Source organism: Tyto alba, unplaced genomic scaffold (assembly GCF_018691265.1).
Source record: "Tyto alba isolate M040663 unplaced genomic scaffold, T.alba_DEE_v4.0 Super-Scaffold_2, whole genome shotgun sequence".
In the NCBI taxonomy this organism is placed as follows: domain Eukaryota; kingdom Metazoa; phylum Chordata; class Aves; order Strigiformes; family Tytonidae; genus Tyto; species Tyto alba.
Window position 1 is genome coordinate 26,505,339 of NW_024881282.1, and position 23,710 is coordinate 26,529,048.

The following is a 23,710-nucleotide window of genomic DNA, read 5'->3' on the forward strand; positions in this document are numbered from 1 at the left end:
ACTTTTGATGGACCTTTTTAGTTTGAAATATTTTAAGTTCTAACTGATGAGCTTGATTCTAGTACACATACTCCAATATGGTTCTTTTATTACTTCAGAAGTCGTCCTAGTCTTTCCACTCACTGATCTATACAGTTGCTTCACATCATAAAAAGGCCAAGCACAGATTAATCAATTTTAATTTCATCTTTATTTCCATAAATCAAAGGTACACCTCAAGTGGTTAGATCCTTTATTTCACATTTCTCCCCCTAATACACACCTACAGTAGCTACCACAAAATGTGCATCTATTACCATTTTAACAGACATTAGATGTTACTGTATTTTTTCAGTCTGATGCAAATACCATTTGCTAACAACCATTTATAGTTATTTTCTCCTTTTACATGAAACAGAGATAAGTTGTAAATTGATGGTGTTCTGGTTGGGGCGGGTCCAGCCAATATCAGAATGTGTAGCAGCTTTAAAACTCAATCATGAACAGTTAAAGCAGTAGCAGTATAAAAGCATCTCAAGAGTTCTACATACGGAGTTATTTCACACTGCACTAGGAAGAGGATGAAAGACCTACACAGTAGTGTCTATCCTATTCCACACACACCTCTTCATTAAAAGGGATTGTCTTCATACCCTTTAAAGACCTACCTTGTGCAACTATGAATTTAATGGAATAAAGATACTGACTGTTGGAACTACTTGTTGAAACAAATATATTATGTCTTCCATTAGGAGGCCATGATATATACTCTGAATCTTTCTGGATTGGCTAAAACATACAGAATGCATAGAAGTTCCTAGTGTCCTCTACAGAATCTTTTCACAGAAAAATAATTTATGCAAAAACATACTTATCCTCTCTACATAAAAAGAATCTCAATTTCAAAGAATCTTTGTGTATTCCTTATGGAGTCAACTAGAGACTAGACTTGTAAATACCCTCTTTTAGAGGAAATCCTTGCTATCTTTGGTTTGCTTATATGCTGGATGGAAAAAAAGAATAAGTTTTGAAGGGAATAATTACCTAGTTATCTGAGGTTCATCTTTCATTTCTTCTGACATGAACTCTGGATAAGATTAGCTGTTTGGTAGCTGAAAAGGGAAATTCTCTTCAAAACAAGGAAACACAAAGCTTGTTTTAATAGTGCATATTAAATAAGACAAGGCTGTTTTAGTAAAACTAAGTCTTAAGGATAGTTAAAAAACAAAACTAGTAATCCTACTTGTTCCAGAATTAGTAATCCCACTTATTCTGTATCACCACCTTCTTTACAAAGTATTACAAAAATATTCACAATAGTATATTTCTATATTAGTGTATTATTCCATATAATGTTTTGAAAAAGTGCTTACAGAGGCAAGTTTCTAAACTGCAAACTCATATCCTTCCAGTTGTCTAAATCCCTGATCCAGTTGTTTAAAACCCTTGTTCAATACACAACAAGGAGTTAAGACAACTTTCATTTTTCCTTCTACAAATGCCCTCCCTATTTCTACATTTTCATGTCAAATTAAGTAACAGTTGCTTGAAAAGTATACTGTGATTTGTGTTAAATTGCAGATTAGCAATGTAGTTACTTCTAATTAGGAAGTTTCATCTCTGATGTAAGGCTTTAAGAAATGCTTCATTGCTGTAATTTTTTATCCTTCTCACTATCCAGTACTTTATATTCATCTAACACAGCATGGCCGGTTTCCTTTGCAGTTCTCTTTACAACAGCTTTGATACCAATATTGTCAATGTTGAATGCTGTCACACCAACATTGATTGCAGAATTCACAGCGTTGTCTGTAGCATGGCCAGCATCATCTCCATACCTTAAGAAAGAAAGCAGTTTTGTAGATTTGTATACTTAATATTTTAATCTTCACTGGAATTCTTTTGAAAGCAAAAATTTAAGCATTACCAAGAACAGATAATAAGCACACAGCCGGAATGTCTAAAGAATAAAATTAGAAATTACCAAACCATTTGAGCAAGGGCTGTTCCTCTATCAGATGGATTACTCTTTTAAAGATATCAATATACTTCTGCCCTTTTTCCTCAAAAAAGCCTTCCAGTCTTTCTTCCTCCTTGCTCTCGAGTTTTGAAGAATAGAAGGCTTATCTATACAACCATAAGTGTGGGGGAAGTTGTGTGCAATAGCCCCCAAGTACTTTTTCACCTAATTTTTACGTAAAATTCCAAATACCCCCTATATTACCATGTAAATGCTCACAGCTAGACCCTTGCAGCTGCTACACCTTCTCAGTCTGTATTATGGGTGGCAGCACTGAGGAGGAAGAAGGGAAAACACTGTCCTGTCTTCTCACCTGTTACAGAAAAAGGGACCAGAATCACCTCAGGCATGTTTTTTCTGAGCTGGTATCACCACTGCCAGAATAGTGCTTGCTTAGTACTTGTCCTGTATCACCTCTGCCTGTGTCTACATGGCTTAATACGTTACTAGGTCTGGTGTAACATTAACACATTAAACAGCTCAAAGTCCCAGAAGTAGACTCACTGAGGTAGTGCACCACTGTGCTCAAGCAGATTAACCCAGACAGTCTAACAGGACTCCTGGGTACGGCGCGTTGCTGACACAGCTGTGCTCATATGTTGGACACAGCAAGATCCCTACAAAAAAATTCCACTGCGCAGTGAAAACTCATCTGAAGTAATCTGGAATCAATACAGTGTCAAAGGGGAAGGACCGGGTGAAAAGAAGTCATAGAAAACCCCAGAAGGCTCAAGAAAGCTATTTTAAGGATATGATGAAAATTACTGAGAGGAAACCTCTGGTCCCTCCACTGTGTTGTGGGTCCAGCTTCCTTATGCTTTAGGGTGTAAGGCAGCAGTCTCATTAATTACTCAACTGTGCAGAAAGGTACACATCTGCACCAGTAGAGACAGCATACTGAAGGAGGACAGGAGTGACTCCAGCTGTTGCAGGCAGCCAGACATTTCCCCAGAGAGCACTGAAATCACACAAACCAGGCCAAAGGGAAGTACTTCTGGCAGCATCAGAATCCCAGCAATTAGAGGAGTAAGCTTTTCCCTGTGCTTCTTATGACCAGAGATTCTCTGAGGACCTTAAAATAAGGCCAGAGAGAAGCACAGAATGTCAAAGAATCAAAAAGTCTATCACGTTATCAGTACAGCAGCTGCGACATAATAGCTGGAACCAACAATGAAACTGGATAAAAAGAATTAATGCTTTTTTTGGCTTGTTTTTAATTCTCTGATAGAGTAACAGCCTGGAATCACCAACATCAGATTTGCAGAGCACAGAATTAGTCTCGCAGCAAAAGTGCAGTATTTGTCAATTTGATTAGTTATTTTCACCTCAGGAACATCATAAGCCAGTTTTATATAACATCAGTAAAATAGGTAGCCTCATTTACAGCAAGACTATAGCTTATCAGTTAGACTAAAAATTTCTTAATATTTGATAAATGATTTTTTAGTTTGCCTGTCCCAATTGCACCATTTGCAACTTTTTTTTTTTTTTTAAGAAAAAAGTTGGGCAGATGTAGATACTGCAGTTATTTAAATTGTTGTAAAAAACCACCCATGTAGTAGCATGGTACCTAGGTAGAAATATTACTTCTGAAACTACATTTTGCCACAGTTCTGATCAACATGCACAAATGACGAGTATCTCTTCACAGTTCTATCCACAAAGGTACTACATTTAAGTTTTAACTGGGTTGTTGATTTAGAGACACTGTGATGATGCTCCTTTAGCTTTGTTTCCATTAAGTAGATTTTAACTCATTCACTGAATATTTTGAGTGGCAGTAATCTTTGTCACTGAAACAAAAATTAGCTTCCAGAAGAGGTATTATGTAGAATTTTAATACATTTACAAAGACAAATTTTAAAGATCACATATCAAATATTTTCAATTGTCATTAACTGTAACATTTAATTACTTATTGTTTTTCACTCTTAGTGGCTGTTGACTGCTGATCTCTGTATGTCCTATTTTTATACCTAAACCAGAAACATTCATGTGAATTCATGTGAAATGAGTACCAGTACAATACCTTCTGACATCCCTATTGAAATCAAACATCAGCAATAAAGCACCACTGACTAGAGCTTCACTGCCCAGCCTCCTATTTGAAATGCATCACAACACAACCCGGAATGCCAACCCACTTAATACTGCATGCTGATGTTTACCTTGTTACCTTCTGCTAGTAGCCTGTATGCACTTTCAACAATCCTTTGTAACATCTCTTTTGCTACACTTACCATCAATTCCATTTAATCCACATCCTTTTGCTTGCTCTTCACTATCTATTATAACTACTGCACTTTTTTTGAGGGATGCATTTCATACATTTTGCAGTTATTTCAATATGTTCCGTTATTCTCCGCGGCATCTTCCAGTACATGTACTCAACTTTGGTCTTTCCATCATCTTAGGAACATCATCTTAATCCCAAATGTTATTATCCTCTTTTCCCGTTAGCTTTTTCCAAGAACATCTGCATTTTGCAAGTTGAGGCTATCCTATTATTGCTATTTATGCCTTAGATTTCATTACACAATTTTCTTTTTTGTACCTCCTCGCTTTAGTTAGGCCTGCTGATAGATGAAGTTCTTCCATTTTTCTTAAATTTAGCTAAGTTTACATAAATTCAGGATCAGAGCTGAGGCTTAAACCAATAACTTCTTTTAGAATGACATTATACTGTAGATCAAAGATATAAATCTGAATGTTATTTGTAACATAGCCTGAAGCTGTAATACTTTTAGAAGAGAGCTAAAAAAATACTTACCACAATCATTTACTCATTTAATATTTTTACTTACAGGAGATGCTCATTACTGTACACCTAGCAGCTTATGTGCTGCATAATTAGAGCAAAGCAGGTATTTCAGTTACCTTCCCTGCACTTTCATAAGCTTTTTTTTTTGCCAGTATTCAGACACAATGACAATATGCTGTAGATAATAAAACAAATAAAGACATAACTTACTTGTATTTGACAGTTTTTACAGTCTCAGTTGAAACACTTTTAGCAATGCACTTCGCTGCACTTTCTAAACCTTGCCACACTGTTGAAAACCCTGTAAAAAATAACAGCTTATTTGAGTTCATAGTATTGAAAGGCATACAATTAAAAAAGTATAAGGAATTTTTATTACCTTGAATTCCACTTGCTGCTACCACCAGTGCACCATCAAAAGTGGATTTGCCATCTTTATCTTTCTTAAAGGATTCTGGAACTAATTTGCTGCCATGCTTCTTCACATGTGGAGCCAGCTCCTTTCCGACACAGCTGGCTATAGAACACACTCCCTCAACTACCAGAAAACAACAGTATGCAGATTATTTAGTAAGAACATAAAACATCTTTCTTTAAAAGTCCTTACTCCTAATTAAAAGTAAGCTTCACTGAAGTCTGAAGTGCTGCTTCTATTTAAATATGTTTATTTGAAAGACAGACTTTAATCCACGCTTACATGGATACAACAGATACAGAAGCAACCTTAGTTTTTAGGTTATGCACAGCTCTAATTCCTATGAAACAAGTAAGGTTGCTCTTATGGCTATAAAGCACTTTAAAAGAAATACCTACACATCTCACACTCAAATTTCAATAATTTGTTTCCACTACTTTGTTATACCCAACTTGCAGATATGGAACAAGCTGTGTTTCTTTACTGACTTGGCTTCTGGAGAAGTCTTTCTTACAAACATTTCAACTCTTCAGAGTAGTTTTGCAACATCCAGCACAATTTGCTTTTAAACTTGGATGAGTCACTAGACACTAAATATCAACATTAATGCAAATAAATACCAGAATGAAGTTAGTGAGAGCTGCTAGGGTTACCAAGCACCTCTGAACACCAAGCCATTTCTACCTGGAAGTTTATACCTAGTCTAATAGACTTGTTTCAGGTGTGCGTGTTTAAAAACTCACACATAGGCACTCCCTAGTAGTACAGTATTTTAGTAACCAGTGACAGTACAGCTTTGAAAATACATGGCTATCAACTTCAGAAGAAAGGGATACATCGTTTTGAATTAACTGTCTAAAACTTAGGAAAGCAAGCCAAACTGAGGAATGCACAGACTATTCTTTTAGGAAAGAAGAAGATGCCTCAATGCTGTATAATAAATATTAGTCCTAAAGCGTGTCTCTTGCAGGAGGTAACCAGGCACAAACTACTGATCTCTGGATTTCATCAGGTCAGTCCCTTCTCTAGTTCACTGACTCGAGAAACCAGCTCTCATTTTACAGAATATTTAAGGCAAAAATATAATATACTATGAGATGGAAATTTTTACCTAAGAACTGGCTGACTTTCACAGCTCCTCCGGTAGCTTGTTTTGCTACATGAAGTCCCTTTGCTACAGTTGGGTTGACTTCTAGAGGTTTTTCTTCTGGTTGAATGTGTTCTCGCAGTTTAGCAGCTCCTTTGTGGATAGCTTTACCAGTATATTCTGCTCCTTTTACTAGGCCCCAGCTTACCCAAGATGCACCTTCAAGGCAAAAATTGTTTTTCTTAGAATGTAGTTTTACAATGATTCCTACAGCTTTCCCTCCTCTGCCTCTACAACACTGACTTTAGAAACATTCCTGATGACACAGTCTGCAATTATACTCTTCCCTGAATGGGCCAGCATGAATTTCTGCAGTGATTTCTGATCCTACACCACCCACGTTCTTTCAATTCACTTTATTTACGTTTAATACAGCCAGCCCTCATCCAAGTGCCAGCTTAATGCAGATACTCACTTTTTTAATAGATATCCAAGCCCCAGCTGGGTCAGAAGTGACAGAGCTGCACATCTCAATACTATTAACGTTCTGAAAACATACAACCCAACCCTGCAGACCTCCTAGCAGATTCATCTGTATTGCAGTCAGCTGGTGGTCATTAGTATATTCCAAAGGCTCTCAGAGATAAAAAGAATGTTTATCTGCAGAAATCACGATAGATGCCTGCGTTAATATAATGGCTCATACAGGAATAAAATTGTTCTATCACAGCGGTTTGAGTCACAGGAGATGATATCCTAACGTACAGTCAGTCAAATGAGGAGCTTAACTCATTTGCAATGAGCAAGACTTGATTTTAAATTCTGCACTGTTTTTATAAAGATCATCAAAGTATCATTTAGATGATCTGAACTGGAACTGGTGAACAACTATGTCTGCCCACTTATCTTCTACCAGTACACATGTATCTAGGTGAAAATACTGTTTCAGGTGTTACTTACAGAGGTTTATATTCAACACAATCCTCTTATTACAACAGTACCTGACAAGATTCCATGGGCAACTTTCTCACTCCATTCTGGCAACTCTTTCTGATTTTCTGCTCCTTCGGGTCGTGGTTGGATACGTACAGTCTGAGGCAAGTTAGCTGTATCACTAGAGGCTTCTGAAGGCTAACAAATGAAAGAAAATACCTGATAATCTATTTCACAATACATCATCAGGATTTCTGGTTTAGATCATAGAGGTCCATTATCAAATAACGCTCGTGTATTCCTTGGGTAAGCGTACAGAAACTCAAGGGAAATTTGTGACTCAGTTACTTTTGCACAGAGATGCTATGCATTCAAAAAAGCTTAGCAGACAGCTCAGCATTTTTTGTACACTTTCTTCACCCAATTATGATGAAAAGATTTGCTTGCCAATATGGCCATATGGTCAAGTAGCTAAGTAGGGAAAACTTACAGTACAAGTTAACTAGCAAAAAAGATAAGAGACTTGTGCACCTATCATTTTTGCCTTCTCAGAAGGAAATAAATTCTGTTGTTATTCAGTATGAGAACAGCAGTCTTTGGTCAGAGAATGCAGCTGCACTAAAAGAATGCAGCTGTTCCGGTTGTTTTGCTCCTCATCTTTTCCTCCCAAATTCAAAAATAAAGGAGATTATTCATTCTGTGTGCTGTTGATGCTTTTGCAGACTGGCACAGCCAAGGAACACATCAAGCTGTGCATGATACTGCTCCACATTTGAAGTTGGGTGGATAGGTTCTGTGTGACTTCATGTCAGACACTATTTTTCTGGAGTAGGTGTTAATCATTCAAACACAGCAACCACCACTACAGCCTGGTTAGTGTTTCTAAAATGTTCAGCATCACTTTACACCGCTCACAGACAGTGTATAATTAAACTTTAATTACAGAAAGCAAAAATTTATTATATAATACATTGTAGGTTTTTGCTACGATTCTATTTTTAGGACTCTTCCAATGTAAAAGTAAAAAAAAAAAAAAATGAAAACGCTGCTCGTTAATGATGGCTAGAAAGAAAAAAACCTTTTTGTTTAGTTTAGAAGAGTCTAAATGAAAGCATTCACAGATGGAACCTATAAGCTGAATAGAATACACAATATAGAATAATATTTGATATTACACTCTTAGATTCCCCTGAAACATTTACTGGAAATAAAAGCAGGGTATTACACAAAGTTGACCGTTACAGTGAAACAAAACAAAACCAACATTAACAGAAAAGAGAAGATGAAGACTTATAAGGTTAACAATGTATCACTGACATATACTGTATCACCAATTACTGCTTGACAGCAATGTGAAATCTCATATTCAAGAAATGGCTTCAGCATGTGACCAAAACACTTTGGGGGTCTGGGCAGGAGAAATAACTTTAATACATAGATATAGCTAGAAAAACAAACAAAAAACCAACCAACTAAACATTGTTCCAGGTATAATTTAGTTACACCACAGTTTGGGTCATTATGTAGAAAAATGGGCAACAAGACTTCTAAGGACTATACTAAGGAGCAGAAATGGACTTTCTAATAAGACAGGTGACTCAATACTGTGGTTACATTAAATATAACTGTTAAAGAGATCCTCATGAGTACTGTGTAAAACAGACACATGAAATGGCCATCAGACTAGGCTTTGAAATATTTGTGCTATATCACAGTTTTTCAAAGTCCAGAAATCTGCCGATTTGCAAAATGTTGTAGCCTGCAATAGCTGAATTAGCTCTTAACAAAACAAACCAACCAACCAAAAAACAACAACAACAAAGACCACCAGAGGGCACAGCACACATCACTGCTATCAATCGAGTCCAGAATCTCAGCAGTTCAAACATGTATTTCAGTGACAATATTTTTTTTACTTTAAATTTTGGAATCACTGTCCTGGAATTTACCTGGACTTTGTGGCCAGACATCTGTTTAAATTTATCTTCAAAATGTGCTCTCTCAGTTGCTGGGAGCTCTGAAGATAACCCTACTCTCTCATGGGATCCTGGCACCTGTGACATCGTATCAAGGAACATTAACAAAAACATGGAATTTTAGGACAAGGAACCAATGGGGTATCAGATTTGAATTACTTCTATGCAGGAACAATGAGAGAATTTTATCCAGTAATTCCTGCACTGAAGCATCACATAATTCTGTTGTACTTTTCCCACTTAGGTAAAACTTAGTGGCCTCCTGTGCTAGTGAAATTCCTTGCTGAACTCAACAGGATTTATACCATAACAGAACTCTGCCCACATGGCATGCTGCAAACTGGTCCCACATCATCACTGCATTCAAATCTTGGTGATTCAACAACATTTTATCTTTCATGGAAAGATATAATCTTGCTATGAAATTTTAAATAGTTATTGATTACCATTTTTCCTGAAAAGTGATCCAATGCTCTTACAGTAACATTTTTCACCCTGATTCTGGTTACTGTATCTTACTGCACCTTTGTTAAGACTACGGCTTTCTTCTAATTTCTCTGTCAACATCTTACTGCAATAAAATGCTAGATTTATCTATTTTGAGATCCCATTTGAAGGCAGATTTTTGAGGTACACACTCTTTTCATAAGTCTCCTCTGAAGCGGCTTAAGGCTTAACATTTCTGAACTGTAAATATATTTGGGCAAAATATTCCAAGAACCGTATAATCAAAACTACACAGAGAGTGTGCGCATGTGTGTGCACATACACAGGAAAAAATTTGCTTTCTCCTGAACACAAAATTTCATTTTGGATCCTATGTTACCTTTTGGAAAAGTAGAAAAAAGATACAAAAAGGTCTGTAATTCCTCTCTGTGCTTACAATTTAGTATTTTACAATTTCTGTCCTCTAATCTCACAGGGCGTACAGATTCATTACTGGGTTGCTTAATTTTGGTTACTTTATCTATTTCTCACTGATGAGTTTACCAAGCAAGACACAGAACTTTGTAGTTTTACACAACTAACTGCAAATGGGAGAATATATTGACCATTTACCTTTCCATATTGGCTTAGAACAGGCAGCCCAGAAATTTACCTGGATTCGAAGGTCAGACATCTGTTTTAAGAGATCCTCAAACAGCTCTCTGTCAGCTGCTGGAAGTTCTGAAGACAGCACTACTCCCACGTAGGACCCAGGTATCTGGGACATCGTGTCAGGGAACATGTAGACTCCAGTATTGCAGCACAGAACTGGAGACTGGTTACACATTAGAGGATACAACCAGTCACAGACCTAGAAAATGTAAATATATAAAGGAATTAGCGGATCCTTTTAAAAAGAAGGCAAGCAGAACGTATTAATAAGCACCACAAACTTGGTTTTCCATAAAGTTTAGTAAGAAAAATAAAAGTCTTGCACCGTCTCAAAAAAAAAAAAAAGGAAAAGAAAAAACAAAACTCCCACCTGACTGTGGAATTACCATTCTTGATTAGCTCTGACAGTCTTAGATAGAGAAAATAATAATTTTCACAGGACTACAATTCAGGCTGGTAGCCTCTTAACTGAGGTCCAGTCTTGAGGCCCAGGTGTAGCAGCGGACGAAAAGCACTGCTAAACAAATCAGGATTCACAGGGCCTGTAACTCCCTGTAGATCTCAGAAGAGGTTCATATGATAGGATAAAGAGAACGTATGGCTGCCACTGGCCAACTGAAGACTGCTAACACAGGTGGAGATGAACTAGCAGACCTGAAATCAGGAAGCAGTTTTTGTTTGTTCTTCCAAAAGTCTGACCTTTGCTGAGGAGACTTCCAACAGCCAATCTCAGTGGCGACAAGGAGATCCAAAGTCAGAAACCAGACCAGAAACACAGTGTACGTTACAGACCATGCCCACATGAAGCAGCACGGACTGAAAAAATCCAAACAATGCACCTTTTCTGTTTGTAGCTCAGAGACTGGATCAACAGGGGCCCTCCAATTCCAAATTACCAAGTTGTCCTAACTGCAATACCTTATCACTAGTTGAGACTGAAGTGGGTAGCACACGACCTCATTTTACACTGACATGTTACAACAGGTGAATCACGTGTCTTCTCTATGTAAGGAAAGAGAAGTTAATTTTATGAAATGAAAAGACATGTTAACTCCTTTAGAAAACAGAATTCACTGGAACAGTCAACACTTGACAACCTTGGGAAGACATAGAAGTGATTTTTGCAGAAAAAGTCATAAAAGTATGTGTTTGTAGAAAAACACTTTTCCAGCAGCTATAACATCCTTCATATTATCGCACAGAGATTGAGGCTCAGAAGAGCAAGAACTTGGTAAGACTGCCTTTTAAAGTTTTATGACAATTCTTGAAATTTAACTAAAGGAGCAAATTATTTCCCTGTTACCTGAAGAAATGCAGGTGGACGAGTCTGCGCCGTCTCGCTATCCGTATCCATGAACTTCACAATGCGTAGGTATCCAGGATATGAAGGAGCGCTAACCTGCCCATCAGGAGTCACAAAGAAAATCTGTACTCCTTGGGGAATCAAGATCAGCTCATCTGCATCCACCCCCAGGTTTTCAAGGGGAGGTGGCTGAGTACGCTTACTGTAGTAGTCCTCACCTACAGAGGAAAACTCCCCAGAGTCTGTGCCATAAGACACAGTAAAATGGCCATTGGTAGCTTGAGGAGTGTAGGCAGGAGGTGCTTCATTTGGCAGACAAAGAGGTTTTGCAGATGACGGACTCAGAGCTGGAGTTTGCCCCTGGCTCACAGCTGCAACACTTCCATCTGCTGCAGGTGGCTGACGTGGTACAAACAGAGAATTAGGGGCTGGGGGTCTTTCCGGCTTTTCTTTGGACGGAATGGATGGGTACAGCCTGGGCACCCCAGCAGGGGCATCCATCGCAGCAGGACCCGCTTGTACAGCTGGAGTGGTTTGTTCCAGAATGCCGAGGCGAGCGTGAACGTTTTGGAGGGTCTCCCTCATCTTCTGTTGCATTTGCCTGGCAGACTCCCACTGGGACCCTACACATGCAGGACCCTGCGATGGAATGCTGACTCCTCGGAGCAAGTGGTCAAGCCCTTGCTTATAATAACTTCTTGCCTCTTCCTTCTGACCCAGTTCATCTGTATTCAGTCCTTTATTGATAAAAATAAAGGCTTTCCTGTACTCTTCATTAATAGCTTTAACATTTGCATCTTCTTGCATAGCTGGATCCTGCAGTTGTTCCATTACTGCAAATTAGAATAAAAATTAGTAAGAATATACATAAGATGAAGCCAAACAAAGTTTATCCTAGAACAAAATGCCTTCTAATTGGTTTCTAATGATGACCATACTGCATGTATTAGCAGAAAGCGATCTAGTTACTTAGTACAATGTCTGATAAATTATGGTAATCTCCCATTAACATTCAGATTTAGAATACGTGATTCCAAGACAGCAAGGAATTTATAACCATCACATCCAGTTACATCACAGACATGTATTTCTTAAAAGTTAAACACCAGAGGAATATGGACACAACCGATACTAAACTTTCCGTCTTCACAAGTATTAAGATCAGTGGCAAATAGTGGAGTAAAAAATTAATTTAAAAATCTAACTTCACTTTTGATAATATTTTCCAAAAAAACCCTCTAAGGTATTAAAAAATTCAGTTAACATTTTGTCTATTTAAGCAAAGGATGAACTTACAAACTCAGTACATTTTTATTTAAATAATTTAAGGGAAAGCACTCAAATTTAAACAAATCTTGATAAACTTCAACATCAACACACACAACTGGTAAGAAATACTCTGAACAGTTAAAGCTGTGCTTTATAAACTGAAAACAGGGAATTACTTATTTCCTTTACAGTGTTTATAAAGTGAGAAAGACAACTGGTGTTTTCCTTTCCTTGCTCCCCAGGTGACAAAAATTTGGAATATCAATATGTACAAAAGGTTTCAGGTTCTGTCTATTTTGGAATGTATTCCTCAAACTGTCCCATGTATTTCAACAACTGAAGAGCAGAAATAATACAATAGGTCTATTTGAACTCTGAAATGCAAAAAATCACTGTTTCAGCAGAATGCAGGTCTTTAGTCTTGGCCAAATGCAGCAAATACAAATCATTCTTGGACTAAGCTAGTGTTTACAACATGTAATGTAAAAAATTCCAGTGACATTTTTTCCTGACAGTGTTAAGAGGCATTGTCAATTCAGAAAAGTCAGGTTGTTATAGTAGAAGAGAATAATGACCACGGACAATAAAAATGGGACGCTATATAAAAAATGAAAGAGCATGCATTTTCAAGAAAAACAATGATTTTCTCCTATAAGATGGATGGAAGAAAGGAGAAAAATCCAAAGACATCTGTCAATCACAATGATAGCAAGGTACAGAAAACATGGGGGTAAGTAAAATCCAAAGCAAAAAATTAAAATACTTCCATTACACATACAGCAGCATTAATGCCACTGTACACAGCACTGGTGAGACCTTACACAATGCTGAGCCGCATTCAGGAAAGCTGCAAGCGGTGTGCAGAAGGTTACTGATTTTTTCTGGTGAATCAATTACTCTTCCCTAGAGAGAGGCGAGTTTGGCTTATCAAGCCAATAAACCAAAGGCTAAGAAATTGGATTAGTCTCAGTAAATATACTGGATGAAAAGAAGAATGTAAATATCCTTCCTCTATGCCAACAAAACCAGAGAAACTTAAGAACTGCAGGTCATGAAAATATTTATGAAAATAGAGGCAAAGATGGAATGCTGTGCTCTACTCCCACATCTTTTATGATCAAAACACAGACCGTACTTATGTGACTGATGCATCTGCAGTCACCTGACAGAAGGGCCATGTAACCTGGAACACATCTGTATTTTTATGATGCGACAGAATCCAATTTCATGCAAAAGACAAGAGGTGTGATTTCAGTCCAACGGCGGACACATAGCTAGGAATATGACAGGGATGGCTTGAGAAGGCAGCCCACGTGGAATGGATCGGCAGCGACTCCAGCCACCAGGCCCGCTGCCTGCTCCCCACCACGGAGGAGATTTTTCTGGTTGACTGCAGTCACTTGGTGCCAACAGGCTGGGCATCTCTGATTTAAGCTGAAGAACAACACTAGCATAAAAATAAATGTGTATTTAATCACCACCAAGGACATCAAGTTTAGAAGTTAAAAGCATATTGTCCAGCACAACAGCAAGCAGTTACAATGAAAGGAACTGGAAAGGACTCTAAGTAAAGTTTGTGAATATGGCTGGATCCTGACACAAAAGAGTACGCTTAACCATGTCATGTACTTTATGATCTAGGCATTAACCATTTAAGATAAGCATAGTCAAATTATTTGTTAGCAAAAAAACCTAGGGACTCCCAGACCACACCATCTTATGTCAACACTTTTATTTACTAATGAAAAATCCATTTTTCCTTTTAAGAGGGTATAAAGGTGAAAAACAACTTAGTGGTAAGGAACACTGATTTAAAAATTATTGTAGGTTTCCAAACCACAGAAAATGTTTAGAAGACTGAGAAATACAGATGAGTTTAACCTAAGACCACAGTTTACCTCTTCATGAGCAAAATTTAGTGTTTTAACATCTTTAGTGCCTGTGTATCCGATTCTGTAAAAAGTCCCTTCTTAAGGCTTTAAGTGAACAATTCATTTGTGTGAACACAGTTGCAGTACACCACAGTCTACTTTGTCCCATGTTTATTGATTTATTTTTGCTGGGGGAGGCTAAGGCAAAGACACTTTACAGATTTGAAATAATTCTTTTGCTAGCAATTGTTAGTATATAATCACAGAACAGTTTGGGTTGGAAGGGACCTTAAAGATCATCTAGTTCCAACCCCTGAAAAGAGACATCAGGTCAAATCCTAAAGTCATAGCTACATTTCAACTTAATAGTGAATTTACTATTCACTCTGTGCTCATCATACTGCCAACACCACTGTTCTTGCTAAAGCTCAGTCTTTATTAACACTAGAAGAGGTCTAAGAAAACAGAGATGTCAGCACGATCAGTGTATATTCAGCACTAGAGCATGGCAGAGAGACAAAAGCTAGCTCAGCAGTTCAGAAGAGTGGGAGTGTTGCAGCTCATCTCTGATTGTTTGAAATATCCCAAGTTTGCAGTATACGTAAAGTTTACCATCAAACTATGCATTTGTGTGGCAAAGCACTTGGAAACGGAGGAAGGAATTCATAGTAGTTTTTAAGTTTAACACAAGATAACTAAAAGTCAGCCGAAGAGCTGAATTTAATTATTTCTTATTAATTTATCAAACTTAATACAAAGTAACAGATAGTATAAGGTAAATAAGCCAGCTGGATTGCTCCCTTACAACACAAGTAGTAGTATTCTCTAAAGCAGAACATTTAAGTAGAAATATGATCACACACAAGGAAGATTCTCGGTCATTATTACTTTCAGTGTATGATCTTAAAATAGTATTTAAGTGCCCTGCATTTTTGAATATTTACCTGTAACTCATTTTTGCACAACGAAGTCTTATTTCCTCTGTTTTAAAGCTGAAATGAATGACAAAGTGCATATTACTAAATACAAGAGTGCTGCAAACCAACCTTTGATCCTGCGGCTCGTACAGACTGGCCCAGACCTGCACTACTTAGTGCTAAATAAGATTTAGAGAAACTTGTATTGGAGAAAGTTGGTCCAAAACAGAGATAAGCAAAGAGCTAATGGGCACTGTAGATAAACACAGATCAATTCAGTGCTCCAGCTCATTCCTTGGCCCATTTTCATTTATCAGTACAGATACACTCTGTGGTTTTAAGTGACTAGATCAAGGGAGGCTACAGTGCAACAGGGAAACTTGAGTTCAATTTGATATTGTAAACTAACATCTCAACTATCTGGCTGACCATCCTTCCTCTGAAGCAGCAAACCCTACTTCATTAAAAAATAATGTATATTTTTACAAAGAAGCAGCTCAATGGTGGATCTTACTGCCAGAAGGAAAACATGAAGTCTAAAGCTTATTAAGAGGATTAAATATCCTGACTGACAAAGGTAGGACACTCTTTCTAACTATTTTTGAAACGGGGGGGGGGGGTGTAGGGGAAGAAAAAGCAAAACCAAGACAAACCCCTTAATCCAAGAGGTTTTCCTGTACGATAACTGGTTTTCTATCAGCCACTGATTTCAAAGATGAAGAGGATGAAGGAGAACTACCATGCAGACAGAATTGTTTAAGCCTTATTTCTGTAGGGAAGAGCAATTAAGTTAGTAACTTCAAAGAATTTAGGGAACAAACTGAATTAAAACAAATGGTATAAAGTTTTTAAACTAATACAAGCCAGGTTCTAGCTGAATAAATCTACAGTTTTTTTGCTATTAGTTTATTTAATTAGTTTGATTAAAGTAGCCCTTAAATTCTTCCTGAAGTGGTGGCCTACCGCTCGTTTTTACGCACCTAAGGCTAGATAATATCACAGACTAAACAACAGAGGAAGTCAGTGATCTGATCTAACATGGTAATTCTTACTCTCAAAATTACTGAAGACTCTCAGTAAACTCCCATCTTCTGACATGTCAGCCCACACCATCTTCTCAGGCCAGTATCCCAGCACGGACATTCACCCATCCAGCATGTCTAATTTTCCTCCTCTTGCTACTACTGCTGTCTCAAGCCTTTTTTTGTCCAAACAAATGGACTTCCTTCCCAACCCCTTGGTCTGTATTTCCATTACATTCTCTCGGCACAGAGCGTTTAGGTTTTGAGTGCCTACTTGGCACTCCTCTAAAACTGAAAGTGAAAAAACAGTAGGGCAGGTAATTCCCTTCATCACGCAGCTGTGCTGTCCAGCACTTCCATTTTTCACAACACTGAATTAGAGGCATGGTTGCTATCTACCGTTCTCTGCCCAAAGATTCCAACATCATGGAAAATTCGGCATTACGCAAGATTGCTATTTAATACTTTTTCATCAGCTGTGTGCCTGCCAGCTTCCGCTCTCTGCCAACAGATTTTTCCATATTCAAACAACTCAAGCCCAAACTGCCCGACATGGATGGTTTTTTTTTTTTAAAACAAAACAAAACAAAACACAGCGAGCAGTTTTCCCCAAGTATTTTGACAAATAACCTCTCAGTTTCGCAGGGAGACACTCAAAAAAAAATACTTATTATCACGCCTACTCTCACCGGGCCTGATCATACCCCTTCCCGCAGCTCCCCCGCCTCTCCCCGGCACCAGAGCTCGCGTCGCTGAGGCGGCACCTTCCCCCCCGGCCCTGCTGCTCCAGGGTCAGCCCGGCCACGGCCACGGCGGGGGGGGGCCCCGCGCCTGCCGCCCGGCCTCAGGCGCCCCGGAGCCCACGGGGGGGGGGGGCGCCGCCGTCCCCGCCACCCCCGACGGCGGCGCCCTGCCCTGCCCTGCCCAGCCCCGCGCCCCGGCGCCCCGCCGCTCCCCCCTCACCGCAGCCGGCCGCTGCCGCACGGAGCCTCCGGCCGCTGCCGCACGGAGCCTCCGGCCGCTGCCGCACGGAGCCTCCGGCCGCTGCCGCACGGAGCCTCCGGCCGCTGCCGCACGGAGCCTCCGGCCGCTGCCGCACGGAGCCTCCGGCCGCTGCCGCACGGAGCCTCCGGCCGCTGCCGCACGGAGCCTCCGGCCGCTGCCGCACGGAGCCTCCGGCCGCTGCCGCACGGAGCCTCCGGCCGCTGCCGCACGGAGCCTCCGGCCGCTGCCGCACGGAGCCTCCGCCAGCCCGGCAGGGCCCGACCCCCGCGGCCGCCGTCCACCGAGCCCCGCCCGCGGCCGCCTGACGCGGGCGGGGCCGCCGGCACGCGACTGCTACGTCACGCGAGGCGGGTGGGCGGGGCGAGCTGAGGGAGTTGGGCGCGCGGCGGAGGCGGGAGGGGAAGCCGTGCCCGCTGATCTTAGCAGTTTAGTTAATAAAAGGTGTTTTATAAATATTGGCTGGTGATCCGTGTCTTCCCCCGGCTTGGTCGCCTGTCAGGAAGAAGGAGGGCGCTGTCTCCTTCCCACATCCCGGGCCCGGCCGGCGGCAGCAGCCGGGAAGCAGGTGGTGGTTAAACTGGCACCTGAAAGCAGGCCCCGTCCCTCGCGTTGGCAAAAATGACAAAATATCTCGCTGTAACTGGGGCTTCTGGTTAGGTGATTGACAGTGAGGAGCGGAATCACGACTTTACAACCAGTAAGGCTATACAGTAGGTATGTTTATTCAGCGCTGGGTGCACGGGGGAATCATTTCCACCAAATGCACGTGCGCCTTGGAGCCAAAAGCGGCTCCTTTTTATTACGTAAATGTTCCATATGTATCACAGTTCCGGGAATAGGGAGGCAATATTACATTTAGTTCCGAGAAATCCTTATATCCCCAAGCCCCCGGCGCCGACCCTCCCCTAGCAACTCCTGTGTTATCAGATAAACGGCACGTCTTAGAACACAGGGCATATCCCAGCAAACACAGGGCACGTCCCAGCAAACACAGGGCACGTCCCAGCAAACACAGGGCATGTCCCAGCAAACACAGGGCACGTCCCAACAAACACAGGGCATGTCCCAACCCCCAGGTGCAATGTTTCCTGAGGGTGGGGGGGACCACCTGGTTAATGTTTCCTTAGATCAATAGCAATATTCAAAAATGGGAAAATACGGACAAAACGCTATCATTTCGAAGTTTAAAAGTCTCCCCTTTTTACGTCGTGTTTTAAAATTCGTTTTGACTGTTCCTTTAATTGTGACGAAATGACTGCTCTAGTTGGAGAGATGCCACGTGTGCAGAGGTGGCCGTCTCAGGTGAGGCTCATCTCCAAATCTGGGGAAGGGGGAGCTGGCTGCCTCCCCGAGTGCTGGTTCCTCAGCTGTGGGAGGGAGGAGCTGCGTTTGTGCACCGGAGGTGTGAAAAAAATGAAAAATGGTCTCACTAAATTTCCAGCACTTGCCTCAGAACATGAACACTCATGTTCTCGGTGAAACTTCAACTTCTCTGTGAAACAGCTGTTAGACTTTCACAATATAATCTGTCAGTATATTATTTATTTGCCACTTTCATAATAAATTCTAGAAATCTTCAGCAGCTTGACTTTCACATAGAAAATTTCTAACCATGTTAAATCTAGCAAAGGTGCATTCCGTGGTGCATGGTTCTTTATGTCAGCTAGCTCTGCCAGAGCTTGCTGAGTGTCAGACCCGTTGGAGCTAATGAACTTGCTTTCTCACACGCCCTCACGTCTGTGCTGGTCGTGAGTCAACGATTCACAATTGTTGATTTAACACACTGAGGACCACAGACCATAGGAAATTCATAGTAACCATTGTGTTTAGGTACTGGCAGCCTTCTGCAGCACAGTCCTGGAAGATGGGTTTGCCTCTTAGCCTCACTTAGCTCTGGAGTATCTGGAAATTTATTACACATTGTAGTTTCTAGCACAACATTTTTCTTGGAATTCTATGTTCCCAACTTACCACTTGCCCGCTTTTCACTCCTTTCCCTACTGACAAGAAACGGAGAACAACCTAGATAAGAAACAAGCCGTCCACAAATGGGGGAGAGTTCCTCTTTTCAAACAATAATGAGGATGACAATTGTACATGAAGTAGTGTACAGACAGATGAGGGTGGCATACCTGGTTTGGGCAGGTGGAGAGGGCCCTAAACATTGGTTTAGACCAGTGATAGGCTGGGTACAGGCAAACAGGTAACGCTGAATTATGTTACATGGATATATGCAAGTCTTACAAGGAACTAAAAAACAGCTTTACTAATGAAAGTGACACTCTCTTTTCAAGCAGTGTTATAAATCAATAGAAGGACATTTTAAATTATTTTTTTTAATCATGGAGGTGGTCAGACACTGGTCATGGTTTGCCCAGGGAGGCCATGCAACCTCCATCCCTGGGGTGTTCAGAACCCAACTGGAGAAGACCCCGAGCAACTTGGTTTCTCTCCAGTTGGCCGTGCTTTGAGCAGAGGCTTGGACTAGATGCCTTTCAGTGATCCCTTCAAACCTAAAGTTTTCTGTGATTCTATGAAATGCTGGTCTCATCCTTAAACAGAGAAAAACCCCAAACCCAGAAGAATCAAAACAGTGGCCTTAAGTGGATTCCGAGAGAGGAGTAGGAACAACACACAATTCTTCATGTCAGAGCTCTTGTACTTCAGTTTGGTTCCTTCTTAAATGCATGGTTTAAGCAGAATGTAGAAATAGGTTAAATAAGCCAGCTGAAAGAGTGCTGAAACACGGATCGATCTTGAGAAGATGTAAGTGATGAGGTGATGGTAGATTGTTTTCTTCCTTCTGTAAGAGCAGAAGCTGCAAGTGATTTAAATAGATCAGTTGAGCCGATGTCTCCTAAAGAGAAGTAGTTACGTCATTTTTGTCTGTCAGTAGAGGGAGTTCAGCATTTTCTGGAAACAGGCCGAAATAATCCCTTTTACTAACATTGTTTTGTGGAAGCAGGCCTTGCTAGGCCTAGAAGCTGGTGAAGGGCACAGCAGCGTCACAGGCGAGGACAGGGTGAGCCGGACAGATGGATGCGGGGGCCGCCTGGCTGCATGCGCGGAGCTCTCAGGAACACACGGGCACATCTGCCGTGGCAACGTTTCCTTCCATGCAGTTGCTGCTCTGCCGTAACAGGCCCACCCTCTCAGGGCAGCTTGAACCCACTGTGAATTTCTAGAAGCCCTAGTACTTTTGCTTTAAGTCCGAATTCACATCAGTAGAGAGATGAACCTCTGTCGCTACACGTTCCCTCCTATAGCTGTAGAAATAAACTGCTTCTGCCTAACCTGAATTCGCAAAAATTAAACTGCGTGTTTATTCAGCAAGTCTTCATCCTCATTTACAAGTGATAACTCCGTTTGTAGTGAGCTATACCTTTAGTGATTTCAATCTAAACAACCACTGTGGACTTGCTTGATTTCTGTCTGCACTTTCACAAAAATAATATTCCCCAAATATCTCCTTTTTTATGCTTTAATAACATATAAATAAGTACCACATAAAATAGATGATATTTGTATCTATATATATATGTATTTAGGTATATATGCATGTATATGTATCCAAGTTATTTAAACATCATTCAAACAGTAAAATCACTGAGGGGTGTCAAACTGATCTGTAAAAGTTAGCAAATATGGGGAGGGCGTGTGAGGCTGTGAATAAAATATATGCAAGAATTCTCCAAAACCACTAACTAGTATGAAAATAAATTACATTGACTTATACCAAATGCCAGGGTGACTCTAACCTGGTTACACATCTGATGGGAATCCTGCAGTGTAGACATAGTGCTTTTGGTCAGCTGCCCCCAAAACACTGATGGAAGTGCAGTAAATCACTATTGTGGGAGTACAACTGAGTATATATTCTATAGTTCATAACAACGGTAAAGTTTTCATGGTAGATAAGTAGATGATCTTACTGCCTTCAGACTCCATAATCATTTGCAAATAAATTGTCCTCAAGCCAAATGAGAAAAGAGCAATAACAGCTATCTGACCAACATAATACTGCAGCTTTTTAAAATTATACCAGCTACTGACCTCAGAGTGAACTCGCACTTTGTCAAGGTGCAAGAACACGATTTCAGTGTGTATGTGCAGTGTTGGTAGGCTTGAACCGCTCAGGGATGCCCACTCCCAAAGGGTGATGGAGTAACCTGGCTATTAGCAGTACGGCCCTGGGGAGGAGGAGGCTTTACCAACTCACAGATACAGATACGGGACCAGATATCATCTGTGCATTGCATTTGGCCACTTGCCAGGCTGCAGCCATCCTGAGCAAGGTTCTTCCCTGCCCTTTGCTGTGAGCAGTCATTTGCATATGTGTAATCATTAAATACTATCTCCCTTATCTGCCGTATTCTTCTGTTGGATAGGGGTACCCACAGAGTAAGCACAAAAAGCCTAGTCCATTTTTTTGGGACCCCAGATTTAACATTTCCTGCCTTCAGAGATGCTACAAGCGTGGTCCTCAAGCCCAGCCTAAGGAAAATTTTTCTGGAAAGGGGTCAAAGTGTTCTTGGAAGATCTACTGTGACAGGGTCTGCTGCAATGGAGATAGGAATGTGAGACCTAGGGAGACAGGTGACAGACCAGCTTAAATTGACTGTGAGTTCAGTTTGTTAATTCAGGAGTAGATAAAGTAAATTGAGAAACATGGTCGGAAGAGAATACTACCAGGGAAATACCTGGCTCTGTAAAGACTAGTGGTAACAAAGCAATTCTCTTGGGTGGTTTATAGCTAAGTGTGTCCCTTCTGGGACAGATCACAGTAAAGCTGAGCATCACAGAACTTGAGTTATTCACACATGTTGGTTACAATACTGGGGTGCTTGTTCAGTTCAGAGGAAAAATAAATTCAAATGCTGATGGAGTATTCTACTGTGCCCCTTTGTGGCACTTGGAATAGTGGCCAGTTTATGAGATAGCAGCTATATGTTTTCCAGAATGATTTGACATACTCTCAAACTGCAGAAAGCAGCAGAGGTGGTGAAAGATATTTCCTTTTCTTTTAGCACCAAAGTTGCAGTGTATACTGCTGTCAGAAAAGAGAGAACATTCTGGGGCAAGGACTTTGCATTTCACAGGTCGGAGAGTGAAATTTTATACAATTAATAAATAATTCTGAATTATGCAATTTATCCTGGGGTTTTGTTTTGGTGAGGGGAAGGCTATACAGAAGATTAAAATGCAAAATTGAAAATGCAGAATTAGAAAGCAGTGAATCTCACACTGTATCCATAATTAAACATTTTTTTTTTTAATGCTTTTGATGTTTAGGAGAAACAGATGTCTCTATGCTGATTTCAGTTTACCATAAATTAATTTCTCTGGGAACATGAAAGAGAACTTCTTGTTTGTCTTCTAGCTTTTTGTGGCTCACACCACCATCAAGCACTATTGTGTCAAACTTAAAAATAATATATAGCCCTAGTAATATCAAGTGTTTTTTTCTGTTGTTTTTCAGTGGCCAAGAGTGACTTGGCATTTGTGATAAATTGGGTTAGTCACTTGACTGTATGTAGTCTCCTCATCTTTCCATATGAAGCTGTAACTCTCATTCATCTTTCTGTGTGTGTGTGTGTGTTTGTGTACAAAAGCACATATATCCAAACTTCAAAGTGTGCTATTCCAAAAATGCTATGGACATAATTAGGGCCTTGTGATACACTGTGTGTAAGAACAACTATCATCAAGATTTTGCTATAGACGACGCGGGAGAACATCTGTGTTCCTAATGATTTAGGTGAGGCAATCTGGGGCCCTGCCTGTAGCAGTTCTGTCTCGTCTTCTTGTAGTCTCAGCTCTTCACAATTTGAAATTCAGGCTAATCTCCTCTTGCTTGATTTAGAATGGGTCTGAGGGCTGTTATTTTGTAAGAAGCAACATGTTTTCTTGCATCTTCCCTTGATGAATCTGGTATTGGCCAGTTTTGGGGCTAGATAATTCTGTGAACTGGTCCTGTGCAGGGATATATGTCATATTGTGTGTCTTGCTTGGTAAGGATATACTTATATACTAGCTAAAAGACATCTGCTTATG

General features: G+C 40.4%; 1 protein-coding gene across 5 annotated transcripts; it reads right to left on the reverse strand.

Moving 5' to 3' along the window:
- Positions 1-171: 171 nt before the first annotated feature.
- Positions 172-17,942, reverse strand: SPART (spartin). Of its 5 annotated transcripts, XM_042792850.1 has the most exons (11): positions 17,615-17,942; positions 16,283-16,398; positions 15,657-15,704; positions 11,573-12,405; positions 10,271-10,468; positions 9,145-9,249; positions 7,264-7,393; positions 6,287-6,481; positions 5,140-5,298; positions 4,971-5,061; positions 172-1,817 (listed from the first exon to the last, which is right to left on the reverse strand). In XM_042792850.1, the coding sequence occupies exons 4-11, from the start codon at positions 12,401-12,403 to the stop codon at positions 1,625-1,627; spliced, it is 1,902 nt and encodes a 633-aa protein (XP_042648784.1). In that variant the 5' UTR covers positions 12,404-12,405; positions 15,657-15,704; positions 16,283-16,398; positions 17,615-17,942; the 3' UTR covers positions 172-1,624. The 5 variants fall into 5 exon arrangements, with proteins under 5 accessions (XP_042648784.1, XP_042648783.1, XP_042648782.1 ...); XM_042792849.1 differs by lacking the exons at positions 15,657-15,704; positions 16,283-16,398 and having other exon boundaries at positions 17,615-17,640; positions 17,894-17,942; XM_042792852.1 differs by lacking the exons at positions 15,657-15,704; positions 16,283-16,398; positions 17,615-17,942 and adding exons at positions 3,915-3,975; positions 16,682-16,962 and having other exon boundaries at positions 1,664-1,817.
- Between the last annotated feature and the right edge of the window lie 5,768 nt (positions 17,943-23,710).